We start from the raw sequence: 19195 nt of genomic DNA, 5'->3' as shown, positions 1-19195 counted from the left end.
CTACAAGAGATTCCGATGAGAATCGTTCTACAGAGTAACCATGAAAAATATGCGTTTGCCTCATAACGTCACCAAATGACGTCATAATGTCTCAAGCTTGACATATCTAGAAAGCACTCATCGAGGTGTTCAATTTTAGGTACGACATGATATGGTTCCTAAAACTTGAAAATTTGACCTTGGGGTCAAATATGTTTGACCTTAGGTGCTAACCATGAAGGTCAAGGCCAATCGCCACCAAAAATTAATCAGCTGAGCGCCAGACCACGAACTATATTCCCATGAAGTTTGAAGACGATCCGATCAAAATTACTCAAAAAATAAGGGTTTCGTCGACTCCCCTGATTTGCGACAAAGTGACCTTGACCTTCAAAATTTTATGCGCTGAAAGGGACCTCTATTGGCCTCTGATATGCGAAGTTCCAAAAATTTCCAATGATAACTGCGCTCTGCAGAATTTTTTATACGTGATTACAGACAAACAAACAAAAAAAAAACATACAAGCTGACAAACATATCTTGCAAAAAGTTCGTTTTGGCAAGATAAAAACCTTAAGTTACCGGCTGCCATTTTGGTACTCACCACAACATGAAAAAGCCCCAGAAAAAAAACAAACAAAACAAACATTTGATTTAAAAACCTGCAAATATGATTTTTTTTCCACATTGTTTACTGTGGAACTTTTGGTCAGTAGCGAGTTCTAATATGGCAGCGGCTTGACCTCATCAGCCTGTAGTTCTTCCATTTATAGAGCTCAGAGGTTAACCCCTCCCCCCCCCAGCAAACCAAGATGGCAGCCATATTTTGTCTGGGTGCTATAGCGGGTGGAGTCAAGCGACAGATGCAGGTGTGGTCTGGTCTGGCAGCTGTCTGACCAATGGGTACACATTTCAAAAATCGATCTCCACCAAGAATGCCAAAAACAGTAGCAAAACGAAGCTCTTGGAGACCTGCAACATGTCGCAGGTAAAAAGGAGAAGAGAGAGAGAGAAAAAAAAAAAAAAAAAAAAAAAACGGAGCAGGTTGAGCTCAAACAAAGTAAATAAATAAAACCCAAAGACAACGTGCTTCATCTAATTATTTCCCATGGAAATATTTCCGTGCTTTCACCGATCTTATAACTAAGCCTTACCACTCGATAGGTACGCAAACATTGCAAAGGAATGTTTAGCGAGTCGAGCAAGTCCTGCACTTCGGCTGGAAGTGCATTGGACAAGTTTTGGTCCATTGTGCAGGTTGGCATTTCCCCCCACACACGAATGGGTTCAAGGTGAATTACTCAGGAATGGTCGCAGGTCGATTCAGGATCCAGACAATATTACTCCCTTTGCGGATCAGAACATGGGGCAAGACCCAAAGCTGTGTCATCCCAAGCTGAATAACTTGCTGATGGACTTCTGCACAATCGCTTCATTGGATACCCAGCTGAATGTCTGTGGAATCTCGCTATTCCAAGACCTGCCGAGTCTGCTGCGGATTTTCGTTCATAATTTGGTGTGAATGCAGTTTGGAGGCCATGTAATTATTACGACCCTGCATGACATCACCCCTTTCACCCACGAGGTGGCAAGGTCAGAGGGGTGAAGTTTAAATTCGATTGGGCGCTTGTTCCAAACAGCATGGCACAAGTCCATTGGTTCTGAGAAGTTACATCACCACTCAAAGTTAATTGGACATGGCACAAGCTGGGTAACTGAACATTGAGGGTTTTGAATCGAGAGGGAGGAAGGGAGGGAGTGAAAAAAAAAAAACCACCTTATACACTGACATTTCACATTCACACAAATCCAAAACCACTTATCTAAACGTGTAATTAGCCATCTACTCCACAATCAATTCCTTCCCTTATCCCCCTGGGCCAGACACACATGCGCACTTACTTACCGGTCCATGATGAGCCCATGAGGAATGAAGACATGCTCCAAATCTTCCATGTAGTGATTGGGGATACAGAACTTGTTCAAATTGTAGCCCCGTTCATCATCTCCGATCTGTTGTCAAAAAAAATGCCAATAATTTGGTGAAATACAAATTAATATTAATGTCACATCTTTGGGAAAGGGTAGGGGAGTGTAGTAATATGCAAATGTTATTTTTTTTAAAAAACTGCATTTTTTAATATATATTTTTTAAACACCACCGAGTTGGTGCTGTCAGCTTCACCTTCGTATGGTGGGACTTTCGAACCATATGCATGAAGCCGCAAGGAGGCCTGTAAACATGTATTTATATGAATACCCACACCCTCCTCCATCCCCCCAATTATTTTTAGGATTATATAGTCTCTCAGCCAATCACCAATGTAGACTGCAATCCGTCCCGACAAAACCGCTTGGGCAGTGTTCAGCCAGCATAAATTGGCAGAAACTACTTTATATGACACTCGCATAAGACGTAGCAGGCTATGCAAGACTGCCCCACAAGAGATTGTGAAAGGAGGATCACAACGCAGAACTAGAACGGCACTCTGTGGAGCAGATACCTCGACCAGGCTGAACAGATTACGATTTGCATCCCACTGATAGACCGGATCTGGGTCCCGTCCTGAACCAAAAATCATATTGGCTTATTCTAGTCACCTAATCGACTCGTACAACACTTTTTGAAGTTTTATGCGCTATATCGTTTTTGCCAAATCTCTCAATGGTATAGAACCACTTTTAAAAAAAATTAACAATTCTCGTATCTGGATTTGGATCTTCACCAAAATCGAATCAATTCTACCTTGCCAGACATCCAACCTGTCCACCAAGTTTTGTCCAAATCCATCCAAAACTTTTGAGATATCTTGCTGTATATAGTTTTTGGCCATCTTTCTCAATGGTGAAGAATCACGAAAAAAATTATAGCATCCAGATCCAGATCTGGATCTGGACCTTCTCCAAAACCTAATCAGATAGTCCGTGTCACACACCCAACCTCCACTAAATTGTCAAAATCCATCCACAGCTTTTTGAGATATACTGTTAACAGACAGAAAGACAGACAAAAGAATGACAGACAGGTTAAAACACAACTCCATCCACCAACGGTAGCAGAGGTAATAAGGAGAACAAGAAATAATGCCCCAAAATGTGGAGGAAAAGGAAAAGGAAAAAGAGAAGAGAGATGATAAGCAAGAAATAGAGAGAAAATAAGAAGAACCATTGCATGGGAATGCAGCTCGCTTGTGCTTCGTAACGAGTCCACTGCTGACACACATCACCATCACGTCCCACTTGTAGGACAGTGTCCGCAATCCAGCCCCCCTCCCCCCCAACCCCGTATTTTGTTTCGCCACAGATTCAGGTCGATTTAATCATTTGCAAATGCTCAGGTCAGTTCAGGTATGGGAGCATGAGCCGGAGCAGCACAAGTCGTTGGGAGCACAGGACGCTGCGTCCACTTTCTGCCGGTACTCCAGGGGCCTCCGTCTGGCCATCCCCATCTCCTCAAGATCCTGATCAACTTTCTGCAACCACGAGGCACTTGGTCGGCCCATTGGCCTCCTCCACTCACGAGGCTCCCTCGTTGAGAAATCTGGTGAGCAGGACCAGCATCAGGATAACGAGCCACATGTCCATATCACCGCAGATGATGCTCACGGACTATGCAGGTAACAAATCTCATTTGAGTCTCCCTCAGCAACCGCTCGTTGGACACAAAGTGCGACCAGTGATAGCCAAAGATTCTCCGAAGAGACCTGGTACCAAAGGAATTAAATCTCCCTCTCAGATCCCCGGTCAGAGTCCAAGACACATCCGTAGAGAGAGACTGGAAGCACCAAGGATTGGAAGACTGGGACTTTAGTCATGCTGCACAGGGACCGACAGCGCCACACCCCATGATCCAGTGAATCCATGACTCCCCAGGCCCAACCCAGACATCCCGTGATGTGAATATCACTGCCAAGGAAAGTGAATCTCACTACGACCTCAACATCCTCACCACAAACAGGTAAACACAAGATAGCAGCATCCAAGATGTCATTGAAAGCCTGGATCTTAGTTTTGACCCAGGAAACCCATAATCCTAGCAGCTCCAACTCCTCAATCAGCACCTTAAAGGTCACATGACACTCAAAAGTACTGAAATTGCATATATATATATATATATATATATATATATATATATATATATATATATATATATATATATATATATATATATATATATATATATATATATATATATATATATATATCCTATAGGAGTTTTTAATCGTGATTTCTGATCTGACAATGTTTTTTTCACAATACTCGTTCTGTAAAATGTAAAATTAAAAAACAAACCTCTGAGGGAACACCCCTCAAAATTCTGCCGAAATCCACTGAAAGAGGAGTAACCCACATGACGTCATCTCCAGACCAACAAAGGCTGCACGTAAATTACTCGGGTTGGTGGTCTACGTGATTGTATTGGCTTCCTGTGTGTTTCCACATTCGATTGGTCGACTCAAACGCTTCGTTCATTTCTGCTTAAAAAAAAAAAAAAACATTTGGTTTTGAATAATGGACGGCATGGATTTTGATTTGTCTGGTAGCGACAGTGAGTGAGAGAAATGAAGGATTTTGGTCTGAATCAGATGGAGAATTGTCAGATAACATAGTCGCGGATGGTGAAGTTCAGGCAGCTGGAAATGGAATACGGCCTTACCGGTTCGAGCCCGAAGCAGGACAAGCAGAGGAAACTGGCGATGAAATTCCCGGCGTTCATCATGATTGGGAGGACATCGAAGGAAGACTTGGCAATAACAACTGGTTAGACTAAATCCTATTCGTAATTCAATAATGTAAATTCTACTTGCATACTGCTCGATATCAGAAATATTTTAGTGAGGTGACGTGACCAGCACAGCGCAGTGGACATGTTGCTCCGCGGCAAATGAATCGCAAGCAAGGCCAGCGCATGTCATCGGCCGTATCTCTCCGCGCATAAAACGAAGCAATCTCGCTGTCCGGATACGATGAAAACTTGTGTGCAGAAAACACCTTGCGACACAATTGTCTAGATTAGTCCAATAAATCAGACGTTCTGTTGCATTTTTTTAAAATTTTATTCCTACTGTCGTCATGTAGCCCCAGTAGAAAACAATGAACAAAAGAGAATAATAAAAGAAAGCTACAGCACGTCAGATTTATCGGACTAGTCGGACGGACGACGGATTTATCGGACTAGTCTGGACTCTAGAGTTGACAAATAACTTGTATTAGCATGCACACAATGTACAAGTCAATGCGTAAGAGTCCCGAGGCTATGAGGCCATGTAATAGGACATATAAATTTATCTTTCATAGTTGTGCCAACATATTTTTCCCTGTTGATTTATTACAGCATTTTGGCTAAATGTTAATGAATAGCAAGCCAATGGAAGCAGTACCTTCACTTTAGAATAAACTCATGTATGTCGAGTGCAGCCATACCTGGCTTGCATGTATGTGGAATCGTACCTATTCCAGCAGGCTGGTTTCAACGAACAATTCAATAAGCTGAAAAATGTGGGTGCAGGTTTTTCCACATAATTTGATTTTAAAATTATCTCCTTGCGTCTTGAAATGATGAAATATTAATCTTTAGTATTTTACTTGTATGTCCCTGTAAGTTTCTTTTTAATTGAAAGGTTCAACAGTCACATTTTAGATTTTGTGGACATGGTATAGCCCTTTATTGTGCATACATGTATTGGATTTGTACACGACTACGACAAGGAAGTAAAGGGATAAATAATTGCCTCGTGATTGTTGTGCATACACGGCTCAGAAGCAGAATTTATTTTCCGCGAAACAATCACAGGAATTAAGACGATTAGTGACATAGCAAACAAATATGCACGTACTTTATACGGCACACGACGTCTAATCACTCCACTCTGAGCGAGTTGCGTTCTGGAGATGACGTCAACAGTCACATGACCTGCGGTTCACTGTACTCAACTTTTGAGGGGCGGGGCATAGCAAGTTGTGAAAAGCACTACAAATGCTCTAAATATTGGTGTAATTATCCCATTGTTGATTTTAAAAAAAGAATCATGGGTGATTTCTGCACTAGGAAGGTCAAGTTAATATATAAATAACCAGAAACTTTTGAGTGTCATGGGACCTTTAACAGCCCCCAAAATGATATCCAGTCTCTGCAAAGACGACCATCATCTGCGAAATCAAGGTCAGAGATCTTGACATTCACAAACGATGCATCGCAGCTTGATCTCTCTGAAATCCTCCCCAGATACAGTCCATGCAAATGCTGGAAAGTGTGGGGGCCAATACACAACCCTGACCAACTCCAGTAAGAACTGGGAATAAGTCAGAGATGGCACCACCATATCTCACAACATATTTAGTACCAGAGTATAGTTCAGATATCAGATTGATCAGTTTTGGTGGAATCCCATGAAGACCAAGAATCCTCCAGAGGGCAACCAGATTCACTGAATCAAATGCTATGCAGAGATCAACATAGGCTGCAAGCAGGCCTTGCCGAAACTCTCGTCTGCGTTCAGTGAGGACCCAAAGGGCAAGGATACGGTCAATCGTTGAACTCTTTGGTGTAAAGCCTGACTGCTCTGGATGCTGGTGCTCAAGCAGATGGTGGTGAACCATATCGAGAATTATCCAAGCAAAGACCTTGCCTGGCACTGAAAGCAGCATCACCCCTCGGTTGATCACCCTTCCCTTTCCAGAGAGGGACAACAAGGCCCTCTTCCAATCAGTTGGGCTGATGCCATTGTTCCAGGCAGAGGACAGAAATGCATGCAATGAGATGAGTACAGAAGTTACACCAGCCTTGAGAAGTTCAGCATGGATGGCACAGATCCCAGGAGCTTCACTCCATTTCAAGGGTTTACCGCAGTCTGTGTTTCCACAAACGAAGGTGGACCACATTTGAATGGACGGTCAGCAACAGGGATTGTAACACCCCTGACATCCAACTTGACAGCTGGTGGATCAGGCTGGTACAACCGTTCAAAGTAACTGGCCCAGCAGGCCTTCCCTTTGGACTCCTCTAACAAGAGCCTACCATCCTCTGCTCTACCTGCAGTACGGGCTTGGAGGAACACATGCGCAAACTCCGCTGTAAGCAGAATGAGAATCACTTGACCACAAGTGATGTTCTACCCCTCACGGATTCCTCGCACATAGACCTCCTTGTCCACCCTCAGTGCACGTACAGTTTTATTCCTCAACTCCCTGAACAGCTCAGCTCTGCCATTCTGGTCAATGATATCTAGTGCCCCTTGAGACACAAAATTCTTCTTCATCTGATGGCAAGTTCCAAGACATCCATGGGCAACATCAAGGATGGTTGTCTTGAAGGCACTCCACAAACCCAGACCCTCCCCCCCCAAATCCCCACTCAGCATATTTGCAAACACCTCAGCTACCCTCTAATCCTTGCACTTACAAACATACAGGCTAAGCTGGGATGGTACCATTCTCCCGGATTTAAGCTGAAACTTCAGAGTTACTACAAGAAGCCTGTGGTTGGTACTGAGGAACTGAGCACTCCGGTAGATCCTGCAGTTCTGGATCATCCTCCAGCGACCATCAACGAGCACATGGTCAATCTCCTGTGCCACACCACCAGCGCTGGAACACCAAGTCCAGCGATGAACCTGTGGGCACTGAAACTATGAACCAGCCACCCCACATCCATGACTTCTTGCAAAGTCAAGGAACTTAGTGCTATTTTGGTTCACAGTTCCAGACCCATAGGGACCAACACACGTTTCATAACCATCCCTATCAGTTCCAGTCGATGCATTGAAATCTCCCAAGACTAGAAGTGTATCTCGTCTGGGGCACTGATCAACCACAGACTCGAGCGTGGCGTAGAATGCATCCTTCACGGTGAGATCACTCGCCTCAGTCGGAGCATAAACAGAGACCAGGGAAATGACACCTAAGGAGTGACGAATCCTTAATCTCATGATACGCTTGTTGACCAGTGTTACCTCAATTATCATTGGGGTCAGCATATTGGACACAGCTACAGCAACTCCTTGGGTATGGTAATCATCAGAGCGACCAAACCAATAGTAGGTGGAACCACCCACCATTATCTCGCTGCAATCCGGTCTCCGAACCTCAGAGAGCTGAAACCATGAACCAGCCACCCCACATCCATGACTTCTTGCAAAGTCAAGGAACTCGGTGCTATTCTGGTTCACAGTTCCAGACCCATGGAAACCAACACATCTCATAACCATCCCTATCAGTTCCAGTCGATGCATAGAAATCCCAAGACTAGAAGAGTATCTCACCTGGGGGACTGATCAACCAGACTCAAGCGTGGCACAGAATGCGACCTTCACGGTGATATTCTTATCAAATGCTACTGTTCCCTAATCATAATTCATCATCGCCAGGCTGAAGGCAGACAATTTCATGTCAGACTGTGCTCTGTGCTATCTCTTCAAGGCTCAATCATAATTTGTGCATGCATCAACTATAGTTGCCATTGTATATCAATTTGTTTAGCTTACTGTACTTGTTTTTTTTTTTAGTCACAATACTTTGATGATTAAATCATTAGCATCGGGTGTGTCTCCTCTTTCCACCATCTGGCTGTTAGCTAAAAGGAAGCCGTTGGGTAAAGTGTGAGATCTTATTTCCCGTGCACAGCCTCAAATTCGGCCAATCTCGTTTGGTCATCCAAGGGATCATGCCTCATGAGCAAAATGTCATGCACCCCACGAATGTGAAAATAAAAACTAGTGATACTGCAGTAATTGTTCGCACAAACTTTGATATTTCAATTGGTGTACAAAAGAAACAAATATTCGATTGCTCAAATTCCAAGAATACATTGTAAATTCATACCCAAGGAAGCTTTTCAAATAGCAAATGCAAATGAGATCATTTAATGGGTCACCATGCATTCATAACACCAATCAGAATGTAGCATTTTAAGCAAAGAAGGGTTCAAACTCTAACCTGCTGGGTAGCCATGAGTATATATTTAAATAAAACAAGAACTAGAACAATCAGAGATTGCAGACCATTGCCAGGACTTGTTTTGTGTGGTGTGTGTGTGTGTGTGTAGTTTGTGTCCTGTGTGTTTTGCAATGAATATAGACATAACTAGAATTACCGCTTTACAACTGCTGGCAGTGATGGCAGGGTACCAAGATGACCCGCTTTCATGAAAGCTCGCTTTGATTGGACAGCTGACCCTGACCCATGATGTTTATTATTATTATTCAATTTAGAATGGGATTAAAATAAATTCAATTCACATCAAATGGATGACCAAATCAGTACAGTACAGCATTGGAGTAATCAGAAGGAACTCAAGAAAAAAAAAGCAAAGATAAAGTCATCAGGAAGAACCTGGATAGGATTCACATTTCAGCTGCTGCGACTCTACCCTCAAACCCATCCAGGCACAGCCAAGTGAGTCTTATTCAAAAACAACAAAAAGAACCCAGATCAAAAAAAAAAAAAATTCTGTCTGCCAGACCACGTGTCCGATCAAGTTGAAATTTAAAACATATATTCCCCATCAATGCTAGATCATAATTGTGAAGTTCAACATCGATTTAGCGGTTCCAAAGAAAACATTATTTTATACTTTTCTTCAATCTCATATGGCTGCAAAACAATGTGGCCTATCAATTATTCCTGAACAAACTTGTACACTCAATGCTTGCAGAACATTTGTGTGAAGTTTCCCCTCGATCTGTCCAGCTGTTCTGAAGAAGATTTTTTACATGTTTTTGGGTAAATCCTATATGGCTGCAAAACCATGTGACCTATGACATCATGTGTTTGAACCTTTTGTTCCTCATTGATAGGCAGTTGTAGGTACACAGTTTCGCCTCGATCTGTTCAGCGACTTCAGAGAAGATTTTTGAAGGTTATATATATATATATATATATATATATATATATATATATATATATATATATATATATATATATATATATATATATATATATATATATATATATATATATATATATATATATATATAGGTTCACGAATTTTACTGTTTTTTTAATTTTACTGTTTACGCCCTAACTCAAATATTGGACAGAATTTCATCAAACTTGGTAGAAAGGTAAAGTAAAACAGGTGAATTAAGTGATTAGATTTTGGGCCAGATGTAGGAAAGGTCAAGGGTCAAAGGTCAAACTCTGAAATTTCACTGTTTACGCCCTAACTCAAATATTGGACAGAATTTCATCAAATTTGGTACAAAGGTAAAGTAAGACGGGTTAATTAAGTGATTAGATTTTGGGCCAGATATGATAAAGATCAAGGTCAAATATTTCAAGACTCAAGTGTTTGTGCAGGAGAGCGGAGGCATACCCGTCGACTGCGCACAGTCAAATTACTCTTTTATTTTATTATTATTGGTTCACGAAAAAATATTTTCACGGAAAAAAATAAGTGACCACTATATTCGTTATTGTTGTGTGTCTGTTGGGTAGTCGATCCAGTCGGAAAAAAAAAAAAATTAAAAACATTTTTTTGCAATTTGTTCTACCCTTATCATATCAGTTTTTCCTTCGATATGTTTGTCTGTCTGTCTGTCTGTCTGTGTCTGTCAGTTCAGTCCAGTGCTCCGTTAATACAATGGCGATTTCGATGAAACTTGGTGGGTACGTTCATACCATGGACCTAGCTGTGTGCAAATGGGAACCGTTGCTATGGACACCACCATTGCCTAGCAAGGGGACTTTGAAATTTGCGAAAAATCATAAAAAAATTATTTTTTCGAAAATCAAAAATCGGGCCACGGGCGACTGTGGGCAGTACATTCAGCCATATTGTCAAAAATTTCCAGCCGAATCCAATGAAAACTGTCGGAGAAGATGGACTTTGAATGAAACCTGGTCGAAAACAATAAAAAAAAACGAAGTTCATTATATCTCAGAGACTACGAGTCAGATATACATAAAATTGGTATGGTAGGTTCATGGTATGTCCTAGTTATGTGTGACAAAGAACCGTTGCTATGGACCCCTCCGTTGCCTATCAACGGCCGAAAAACCTCTAAATGTGGGGTATTTTAACGAAAAAACAATCTGCAGCATTAACCCTTGAAGCTGGAATCATGAATTTTCTTGTGCTTAATCCTCAGGTCATTCCCCATCGAACGGGCCCATCGCGTCACGTTCCATTGGGTAGGCGACTACCCATGTCCGCCTAACGGCTTGTCTGTCTGTGCCGAGCATAGCTCCGTGGGTTTTGATCAGATCCTGACAATTTTGGTGGGAGGTTTATATCATGATCCAGTTGTGTTTTCCTGAAAATGGGCGTGGTGCGCCCATTATGGGCGGAGCCACGCCCAAAAAACATGTGTTTTTAGGGGGTAGCCGATTTCAATTTGCATCTTCTCCTAGGGGGTTTGTCATTTGGTTAGCCCAATGGCACCTGCATAGCCCCACGGAGCTCGATTTTTCATTTTCGTCCCAAGATCAAGGTCACAAGGTCATGAACTTAGAAAATTGCGAATTTTGACGTAAAAAATTCTTCTCCGAGGGGTTTGTTGAATCTGGCAGGGGTTTTCGGTATTTGGTTCGCCCAATGGCACCTGCATAGCCCCACAGACCTCGATTTTTCATTTTCATCCCAAGGTCAAGGTCACAAGGTCACGAACTTAGAAAATTTCGAATTTTGACATAAAAATCATACGACCACCCACACTTTGAGAGCAAGGACGACTATTTTTTATGCATAATCTTGAGGTCATTCCCCACCTAAAGACTTGAAACCATTTTGCTCTATCTCAAACACCTTGCCCGTGGCGCCCTCTTCAAGATTGTTTTTATGCTGATTTCATCAAAGTCTGGATAATCCGATGAGTGCGAAATGCCATATAGCCTATATGACGTTATATTGTTCCTGGAATGTTCCAGAGGAAGTTTTTCATCAAAGGTCATAATCCTTGACCTTTAAAGGCCACCAAGGTCAAATTTTCAAAGTTGCGGGAATCGAACCGGGTTTTCAACCTTCGACGAAATAACTCCAATAAGCTATAGCACGTATCCTCTTTCCTTATTTTAATTTCCACAACATTGTTTTGTGACCTTTAAAGGTTATGCAAAGGTCAAATTTTGAAAGTTGTTGAACGAAACCGGGTTTTTGACATTTTGCAGCTAATAACCTGTCACTCGTACCACATCATGTTGATCATTTTTATAACGTGGTCAAACATCATCACATAGTCTCATCCTTGACTTCTGAAACAATCTACATCGTCAAATACCGCTCGTGAACCATCGTCATCTTCAGACTTTTTTAATAAAGTCTTTGGTATGACTCGGCCGGGGCGTGAACCGCTAACCTTCCAGACTCGGGGTGGACAATAACCATTTCAACATTGAATCACCACAAAAAAAAAAAGTTTCCAAGTGGTTCACTTCGGGTTAGCAAAGAAAATTCACCTAACCAGGTTAATTACGTGAGGCTATTTGAGGTGTCATGTCTGTGCTTTATCCTCAATTCACTCTTAATCCATTTACTTATCTTGTATACAAGTACCTGTAAAACTAAATGATCTTGGTACAAACCAACAAAATAAACAGTGAGGCTGTTCACATTTATAGGGATAAAGTCATCAAAATACATATCCAAAGAATAAAAAGGGCCAAGTTAATTTAACATGACAAAGTCAGGACTAACTTGGTCCCCATTTTCACGAGACCTAAGTAAAAACAGGGGAGGTTCATGTTGATATTACAGCCCAAACTCGGAGTGGACACTCTAACCATTACCATACTCGGTGACACAAGTTAGAGTGTCCACTCCGAGGCTAGGAGGTCAGTGGTTCAAAATCTGACAAAAGTCATATGAAGGACTTTTTTTTTTTTAAATGGTCCATGCTGCTTCATTGCTTGACACTGAGCATTTAAAAAGGATAGAGCATCGAAAAATAACCATATGGTGGTGACAATAGCACAGGCTTTGATATCCCGAACGCCCTCCTCAGTCAAAATGCTTTGTGAGGGAACCCATTATGAAGCAACAATGCCGATCAATTTGGCCATTTTTAAAAAAGATCTACAGGACATTATTAGGACGAAGTCATTTCCCAATAAACGCAACATGGCTGATCCCCCCCCCCCCCCAATATTGTTTTGTACAGATATAAACAGGAAGCAGAATGCTTTTGCTTTACATTCAAATGTCAAGGATGTTATTCATGAAATTCCAATGAACAATTGCTCACACCAAAAAAACCACGTAGACATTTGATTCATCCTCCCGTTGAGGCTCTGCAAGTTATCAATGCGTGTCATACAACTATGAGAGGTTTCATCAACTAAAAGTTGACAAAGGTGCCCTCATGCCCATGGGAAGCAAAGTGAGAGATGTTTCGGGCATTAGGCATTTTTAGGACAACAGGACGTTTATTTACCGCTAGTCAATAAGAAATGTTTTTTTTTTTTTACCCCATCGTTATTACTGTCTGCAGATGTAGGACACGAACCTTGACAAAGTCTAGTTCGCCTCTGTTACAGTAGTTGCTTGTTGGCACTGCCCACAAGCACATGGTTGTACCATTTTCCACAAGTGGAAACTTTGAGAGAGGAAAGGAGATGGTGGGGGTATTTTTATCCTGAAGCTATTACCGCAAGCCTTTGTATTCCTCTCTTTACACGACATTGTCCTCGTTGGTTTATTTTATGACGCAGAAGTACCTACTAGAGTGAAACCCTTTGCAAAGAAAGTTTAAATTCAGCATCAAGCAAGTACTTGCAATGCAGATGAAAAAACAAGCGTGGACATTGAACACCTAATAAATACTCAACATGAGCAAAACACTGTAACCCTATGCAAAGTAACAAATTGTGTGGACTGGCAGCATGGTGGGAAAGCCCAAATCATATGTGCACGTCTTCAAGCCGGATAACCTACATTTGAATCTCAACACAGATATAAAACCATTGGTGAACAAACGTTAAAGATCCCACAGTCTCTCATGAAGAGTCGGTGAGCTGTTGCCAGAACACCAGGAACCCTGACCAAATTACAATTTCCCCATTGAAAGCACCTTCAGTCGATTACAAGGTCGAGGCTCATGGACAAATTAGGGGATGGAGTTTCTGTCCTTAGTGTTAGCCGAATAAACAGGAAAAGATGAGCTGGAGTGATAAACTTGCATATACAGTTGGGTTTGGGGGTGGGATAATAATTAAAAAAAAACAAAAAGTGAGATGGTGGTACACAACCTGCTTAATAACAACAATAAATAGAAGGGAACGCCACAAAGTGCTTCCCTCTGCCATGTAATGCCTGATCCATGAGAATATATCAGGCCCAATACATTTTTGAAATTAAATGCTTTACAGGAGCTGGATCCAGATCTTCACCAAAATCTGATCAGTTTGTCCTTGTCACACACCGAACCTGCCCCCCCAAATATAGTTTGATTCAGTCCACAACTTTTTTTTGACATCATGCTATATTGTTGCGAATTTGGAAGCTCACTGCACACAACAGCCAGGTCCTATAGATCAGCTATGTCAGTAAGTGTTTCTAGTTAGGGTCCCGTCCTATGTTTAATGGGTGATTAATTGCACATGCACTGCGAGTTATTTTGATAGTTAGGATTTAAATTACCAACAATGACGACATCTGCCCTCGCTTCCTTCTACCATCATCCACCGGCACCATTGAACCGTGCGTGTCAGCACGTACGTGGGTGGAGTCCAGTGTGCTAGGTGGCGTTTCTCTGGACGTTGGTGTGCTGGCTTCGCCCCAAATATGGGCACAAGCGTTACGCTCCGGCCTCGCCCCAAATATGGGCACAAGCGTTACGCTCCGGCCTCGCCCCAAATATGGGCACAAGCGTTACGCTCCGGCCTCGCCCCAAATATGGACACAAGCGTTACGCTCCGGCCTCGCCCCAAATATGGGCACAAGCGTTACGCTCCGGCCTCGCCCCAAATATGGGCACAAGCGTTACTCTCCGGCCTCGCCCCAAATATGGGCACAAGCATTACGCTCCGGCTTCGCCACAAATATGGGCACAAGCGTTACGCTCCGGCCTCGCCCCAAATATGGGCACAAGCGTTACGCTCCGGCCTCGCCCCAAATATGGGCACAAGCGTTACGCTCCGGCCTCGCCCCAAATATGGGCACAAGCGTTACGCTCCGGCCTCGCCCCAAATATGGGCACAAGCGTGACGCTCCGGCCTCGCCCCAAATATTGGCACAAGCGTTACGCTCCGGCCTCGCCCCAAATATGGGCACAAGCGTTACGCTCCGGCCTCGCCCCAAATATGGGCACAAGCGTTACGCTCCGGCTTCGCCCCAAAAATGGGCACAAGCGTTACGCTCCTGCTTCGCCCCAAATATGGGGACAAGCGTTACGCTCCGGCTTCGCCCCAAATATGGGCACAAGCGTTACGCTCCGGCTTCGCCCCAAATATGGGCACAAGCGTTACGCTCTGGCTTCGCCCCAAATATGGGCACAAGTGTTACGCTCTGGCTTCGCCCCAAATATGGGCATAGAGCGTTCTTTCTGCCCAATGAGGGAGTGCGAGCGTGGGATATAATAAGGAGTGCGAGCGTGTGTGTGTGTGTGTGTGTGTGTGTGTGTGTGTGTGTGTGTGTGTGTGTGTGTGTGTGTGTGTGTGTGTGTGTGTGTGTGTGTGTGTGTGTGTGTGTGTGTGTGTGTGTGTGTGTGTGTGTGTGTGTGTGTGTGTGTGTGTGTTGTGTGTGTGTGTGTGTTTGTAGCAGCAGTCTTTAAGTAAAACTGCATAAGTGCTTGTACATAAATTGCTATACCTTCAGTATTTGGTTAACTCTGCCTTCTTGCATGCTCCCCTGCCCTATTATAAATAAATATCCCTTTTGTTAAATGTTCCAGCTCCTTTCTGTGTTTCTTTCATTGGCTTGGCATGGCTTGTATTGAGAAATAGCAAGGCCGTAAATTGTTCATTTGGTCCGACGAGCCTTGGTAATCTCAGTTCGGGTTACACACGGTTCGGGTTCGGTAACGGTTCGGGTTCGGTAACGGCTCGTTCCGCTCGACGTCCGTGGAGGGTGTGAATTCCCCGGTAGCTTTGTCCGCGTGGGTAATTAGGTATATTGAAGTTTGGCAATTGACCCTACCCCAAGCAGTCAAATTATTGGTGATTCATGGTCCAGTAAGGGACCCGTGCCTTTCGGACTTATCCAAAAGGCATGACCTCAATTCCGATGTGTTTGGTGGAGCAGACTCTACTGCATCCTCTCGCGGTCGTGCTCGCCGCCGATACCCGGCCCAGTAACAATATAATCGGTTTTGGATTGAAATTGATGATTTCAGAAGTTTGACCTCGAGCTGACCTTTGACTTCAAAAGTAGCTGGTTTTCCAATTCAGTGATGGACTATGCAAATCTTGTTCAACTTTCAAGTCAATCAGATGAAAAATGGCGATTTTAGAAATTCAACCTGAAAACGACCTTTGACCTCAAAATCAACAAGCTTCTCAGCTGAGACTACCTCTACAGCTTGGTAAAGTTTCATGACGATTGGTGTGGAATTGTGACCTGTAGGCGATACAGACAGACAAATATACTTGCAAAATCTTTGATTTTGCGAGTAACAAACAAACAGACAGAGAAGGGTGAAAACATAACCCCCCTTCACCTTTGGTGGTGGAGAGAAACATTTTCTCTTAAAAAGGAAATTTAATGCAAGAGGTCATTCGGCCCCACATATAACCAACATATGGTTGGGTAACGATCAACGTCACCATCAAACTGTTCAACCTGACAGCGGAGCCTGGTGTTGGCTCAGTGGTTAGGGTGGCGGCTTGGGATCCTTGGGTCCTGAGTTCAAGCCCGCTCGGTCGCTGAATTGATACACCAGGGGGTTGACTCAGCCAGACATCCTTCCGAGGTCGGCGAAATGAGTACCAGCTCCAGTGTGTGTACTGGTAGAGGGGCACTGCATCAGTGACACAGTCGCGCATCAAGAAATGATAGCCACCCCGTCAGCTAAGCTGCCATATGACCACCACCCGACAGCAACAACATAAATATTTGCCATGGTAGAGATAAGAATAAAAAAAACGAACGGTGACTGCTGACCATGCAATATTAAGAACAGTGTGTGCAGAAGAGATTGGGAAATGAGGGGTGGGGAAATGAGGGGCGGGGGGGGGGAGTAAGGGTTTTCCCCAGAGCTTTACTCTACAAAACAGTGAAACACCCAATAACTCATAATCTATTATATTTATTTATTCGTTTATTTCAGGAAAATTGAGATGCACAGCAGCAAAAAAAAAACAACAACAACAACACAGCACCAGAGAATCTGCGAAGATTTACACACAGGATGAAATAAATGGTCGTGTCTACAAGGAGTCCTCGTTCGACCAGGAGGTCGAGGGTCTCTCTTCGGTCCTTGCTAACTGCGCTCGCATTCCCGTCAAGAGCCTCGATCCAGAGCAACGGCAGCATTGTTCACAATTCTCTGTGAGCAGGGTGACATTGTTCCTGTGCCCTCGGTTGCCCTGGTATCGCCTGTGTCGTGTGGCGTCATTGGTTGGTGCACAAATTATTTATCCACCGAAAATGCAGGATTGCTTCAGACACACAGATATATGTATATATATATATATATATATATATATATATATATATATATATATATATATATATATATATATAATGATTTTATAAAGAACAGATATCGGTATAATAAAACCAATAACTAACGATTACGTGACGTTCAGTCAGCAAGGTGAAAATCAAAACAATGGCAGGAGTCATTGGGTGAGGAGAGGTCGTGCGGCGAGGAAAGCTGCACACACAGACAGGTATAACGCCTCACAAAACTCACCACGATACAATCCTCGTGCACAGCGTCCATGGCAAGGAAAAGCATCAACAGGGCGGAACCAAATTAAAGACGGCAGTAAACGAAGAAGAAGAAGAAGAGAAAAGTGTACATCTCGAGGATCGTCGACTTTTTACTCTTATTATCTTTTAAAATCAAATCACAAGTGTAGTATCACGTTTATGAAATAACATCATGACAGTATTACAGCATCGAGTTAAAAGTAACATTAAAAACTTGTGAAGGTGTTTACCTTATACACCGCCTAGAGTGGAAACTCGACGTCCGCAGATGTTCAATGTCTTCATTTATTTATTTACGTGATCATTAATTATTGCTGATGGCATAGGTTCGATGGGGGTTTATTTAATGATAACTTTTGTAAAATCGAGTTATCCACTTCTAGTCACCGCTAATTAAAGGTTGATGAGCTGGTCCAGTCTGAGCGGTGTCCAATAAATTGTTCAGCTTGAGTGAGGGTGAATAGAGTCACGAGTTCAATAAGAAGCAAGAAAAGTAAGGGAAATACCCCTGGGCGCTCAGCTGGTAGTGGCTGGATAAGAAAACTCGGGAACCACTGGAAGGCATGGATGACCCACAAAATATTTAACAGAGAAGAAAGTAAATACCTGTGTATTTTTTTTCATTTTTTTTGAACAAACTTTGGTACATCACGGGTGATGAAGGCTGCGGTGAAGTTTCATCGAAACCGTGTGTGTAGTTTCTGTGAAGAAAGCAAATACCTATTTTTGGGGAGCAACCATCATGGGAGCCCAGTGCCCATGGGAAAAAGCTGCTCTCAAATGGGGTACGATGACAGAAGTCCCGTGGAAAAAAAGGTGTGAAAACCCACTCGAGATAGCGAGCCACGATGTGGCACATGGGATGAAGCTCCGTTCATTAAGAACAGAAATGCGTCGCTGAAGATAGTGCTGCGATGTGGATTAACTCCCTTGAACTCCAGCAAAGTTCTGTTGAAATCCGGTGAAACTCAAGTCCCTGAATCATTTCCATGATGGTGAAAAGTGGCGAGCTGTTGGACAAGGAGAACGACGAGTATAAAATGGTAAGCTGCCAGACAAGACGTAAAACGAGAGTGTAAAATGGTGAGCTCCCAGACAAGACGTAAAACGAGAGTGTAAAATGGTGAGCTCCCAGACAAGACGTAAAACGAGAGTGTAAAATGGCGAGCAGTTGTCAGGTCAGGCCAGATTAGATCTGTGATTTGCTACAGGTACCATGTAAACCTGTACAAACCTGTTTCATGGTCGGGTTGTCAGCGACTGAACTGTCTCTCCCACCAGGTTTTCTGGTGAGGAGGGTGTTTGGATAAGGACACCCAGCAGGATGAAGAACAAAATCTGTCAAAGGGTGGAGGAGCTCCTTGTGAGCCAACGGCCATCCATATCTCGTGCCCAAATGTGTCTGCGGAC

General features: G+C 43.1%; 1 protein-coding gene across 4 annotated transcripts in view; it reads right to left on the bottom strand.

Annotated features, from left to right (window-relative positions):
- HPRT1 (hypoxanthine phosphoribosyltransferase 1) overlaps nt 1–17912 on the bottom strand; it is an 80855-nt gene extending 62943 nt beyond the window's left edge. Inside the window, exons 1-2 of one of the 4 annotated variants that reach the window (XM_085852102.1) lie at nt 17766–17912; nt 1886–1992 (exon numbers count right to left, since the gene is read on the bottom strand). In XM_085852102.1, the coding sequence (XP_085708228.1) occupies nt 1886–1992; nt 17766–17810 (152 nt within the window). In that variant the 5' untranslated portion in view covers nt 17811–17912. Of the gene's footprint in view, nt 1–1885; nt 1993–2164; nt 2237–17765 lie in introns of those variants that run through there. The other 3 variants (XM_085852099.1, XM_085852101.1, XM_085852100.1) reach the window with 3 other exon arrangements.
- Nucleotides 17913–19195: the final 1283 nt, after the last annotated feature.

Source organism: Eptatretus burgeri, chromosome 13, assembly GCF_056783735.1.
Source record: "Eptatretus burgeri isolate ZD-2024b chromosome 13, Ebu_testis_v1, whole genome shotgun sequence".
In the NCBI taxonomy this organism is placed as follows: Eukaryota; Metazoa; Chordata; class Myxini; order Myxiniformes; family Myxinidae; genus Eptatretus; species Eptatretus burgeri.
This window is presented reverse-complemented; position numbering and strand designations above follow the sequence as displayed.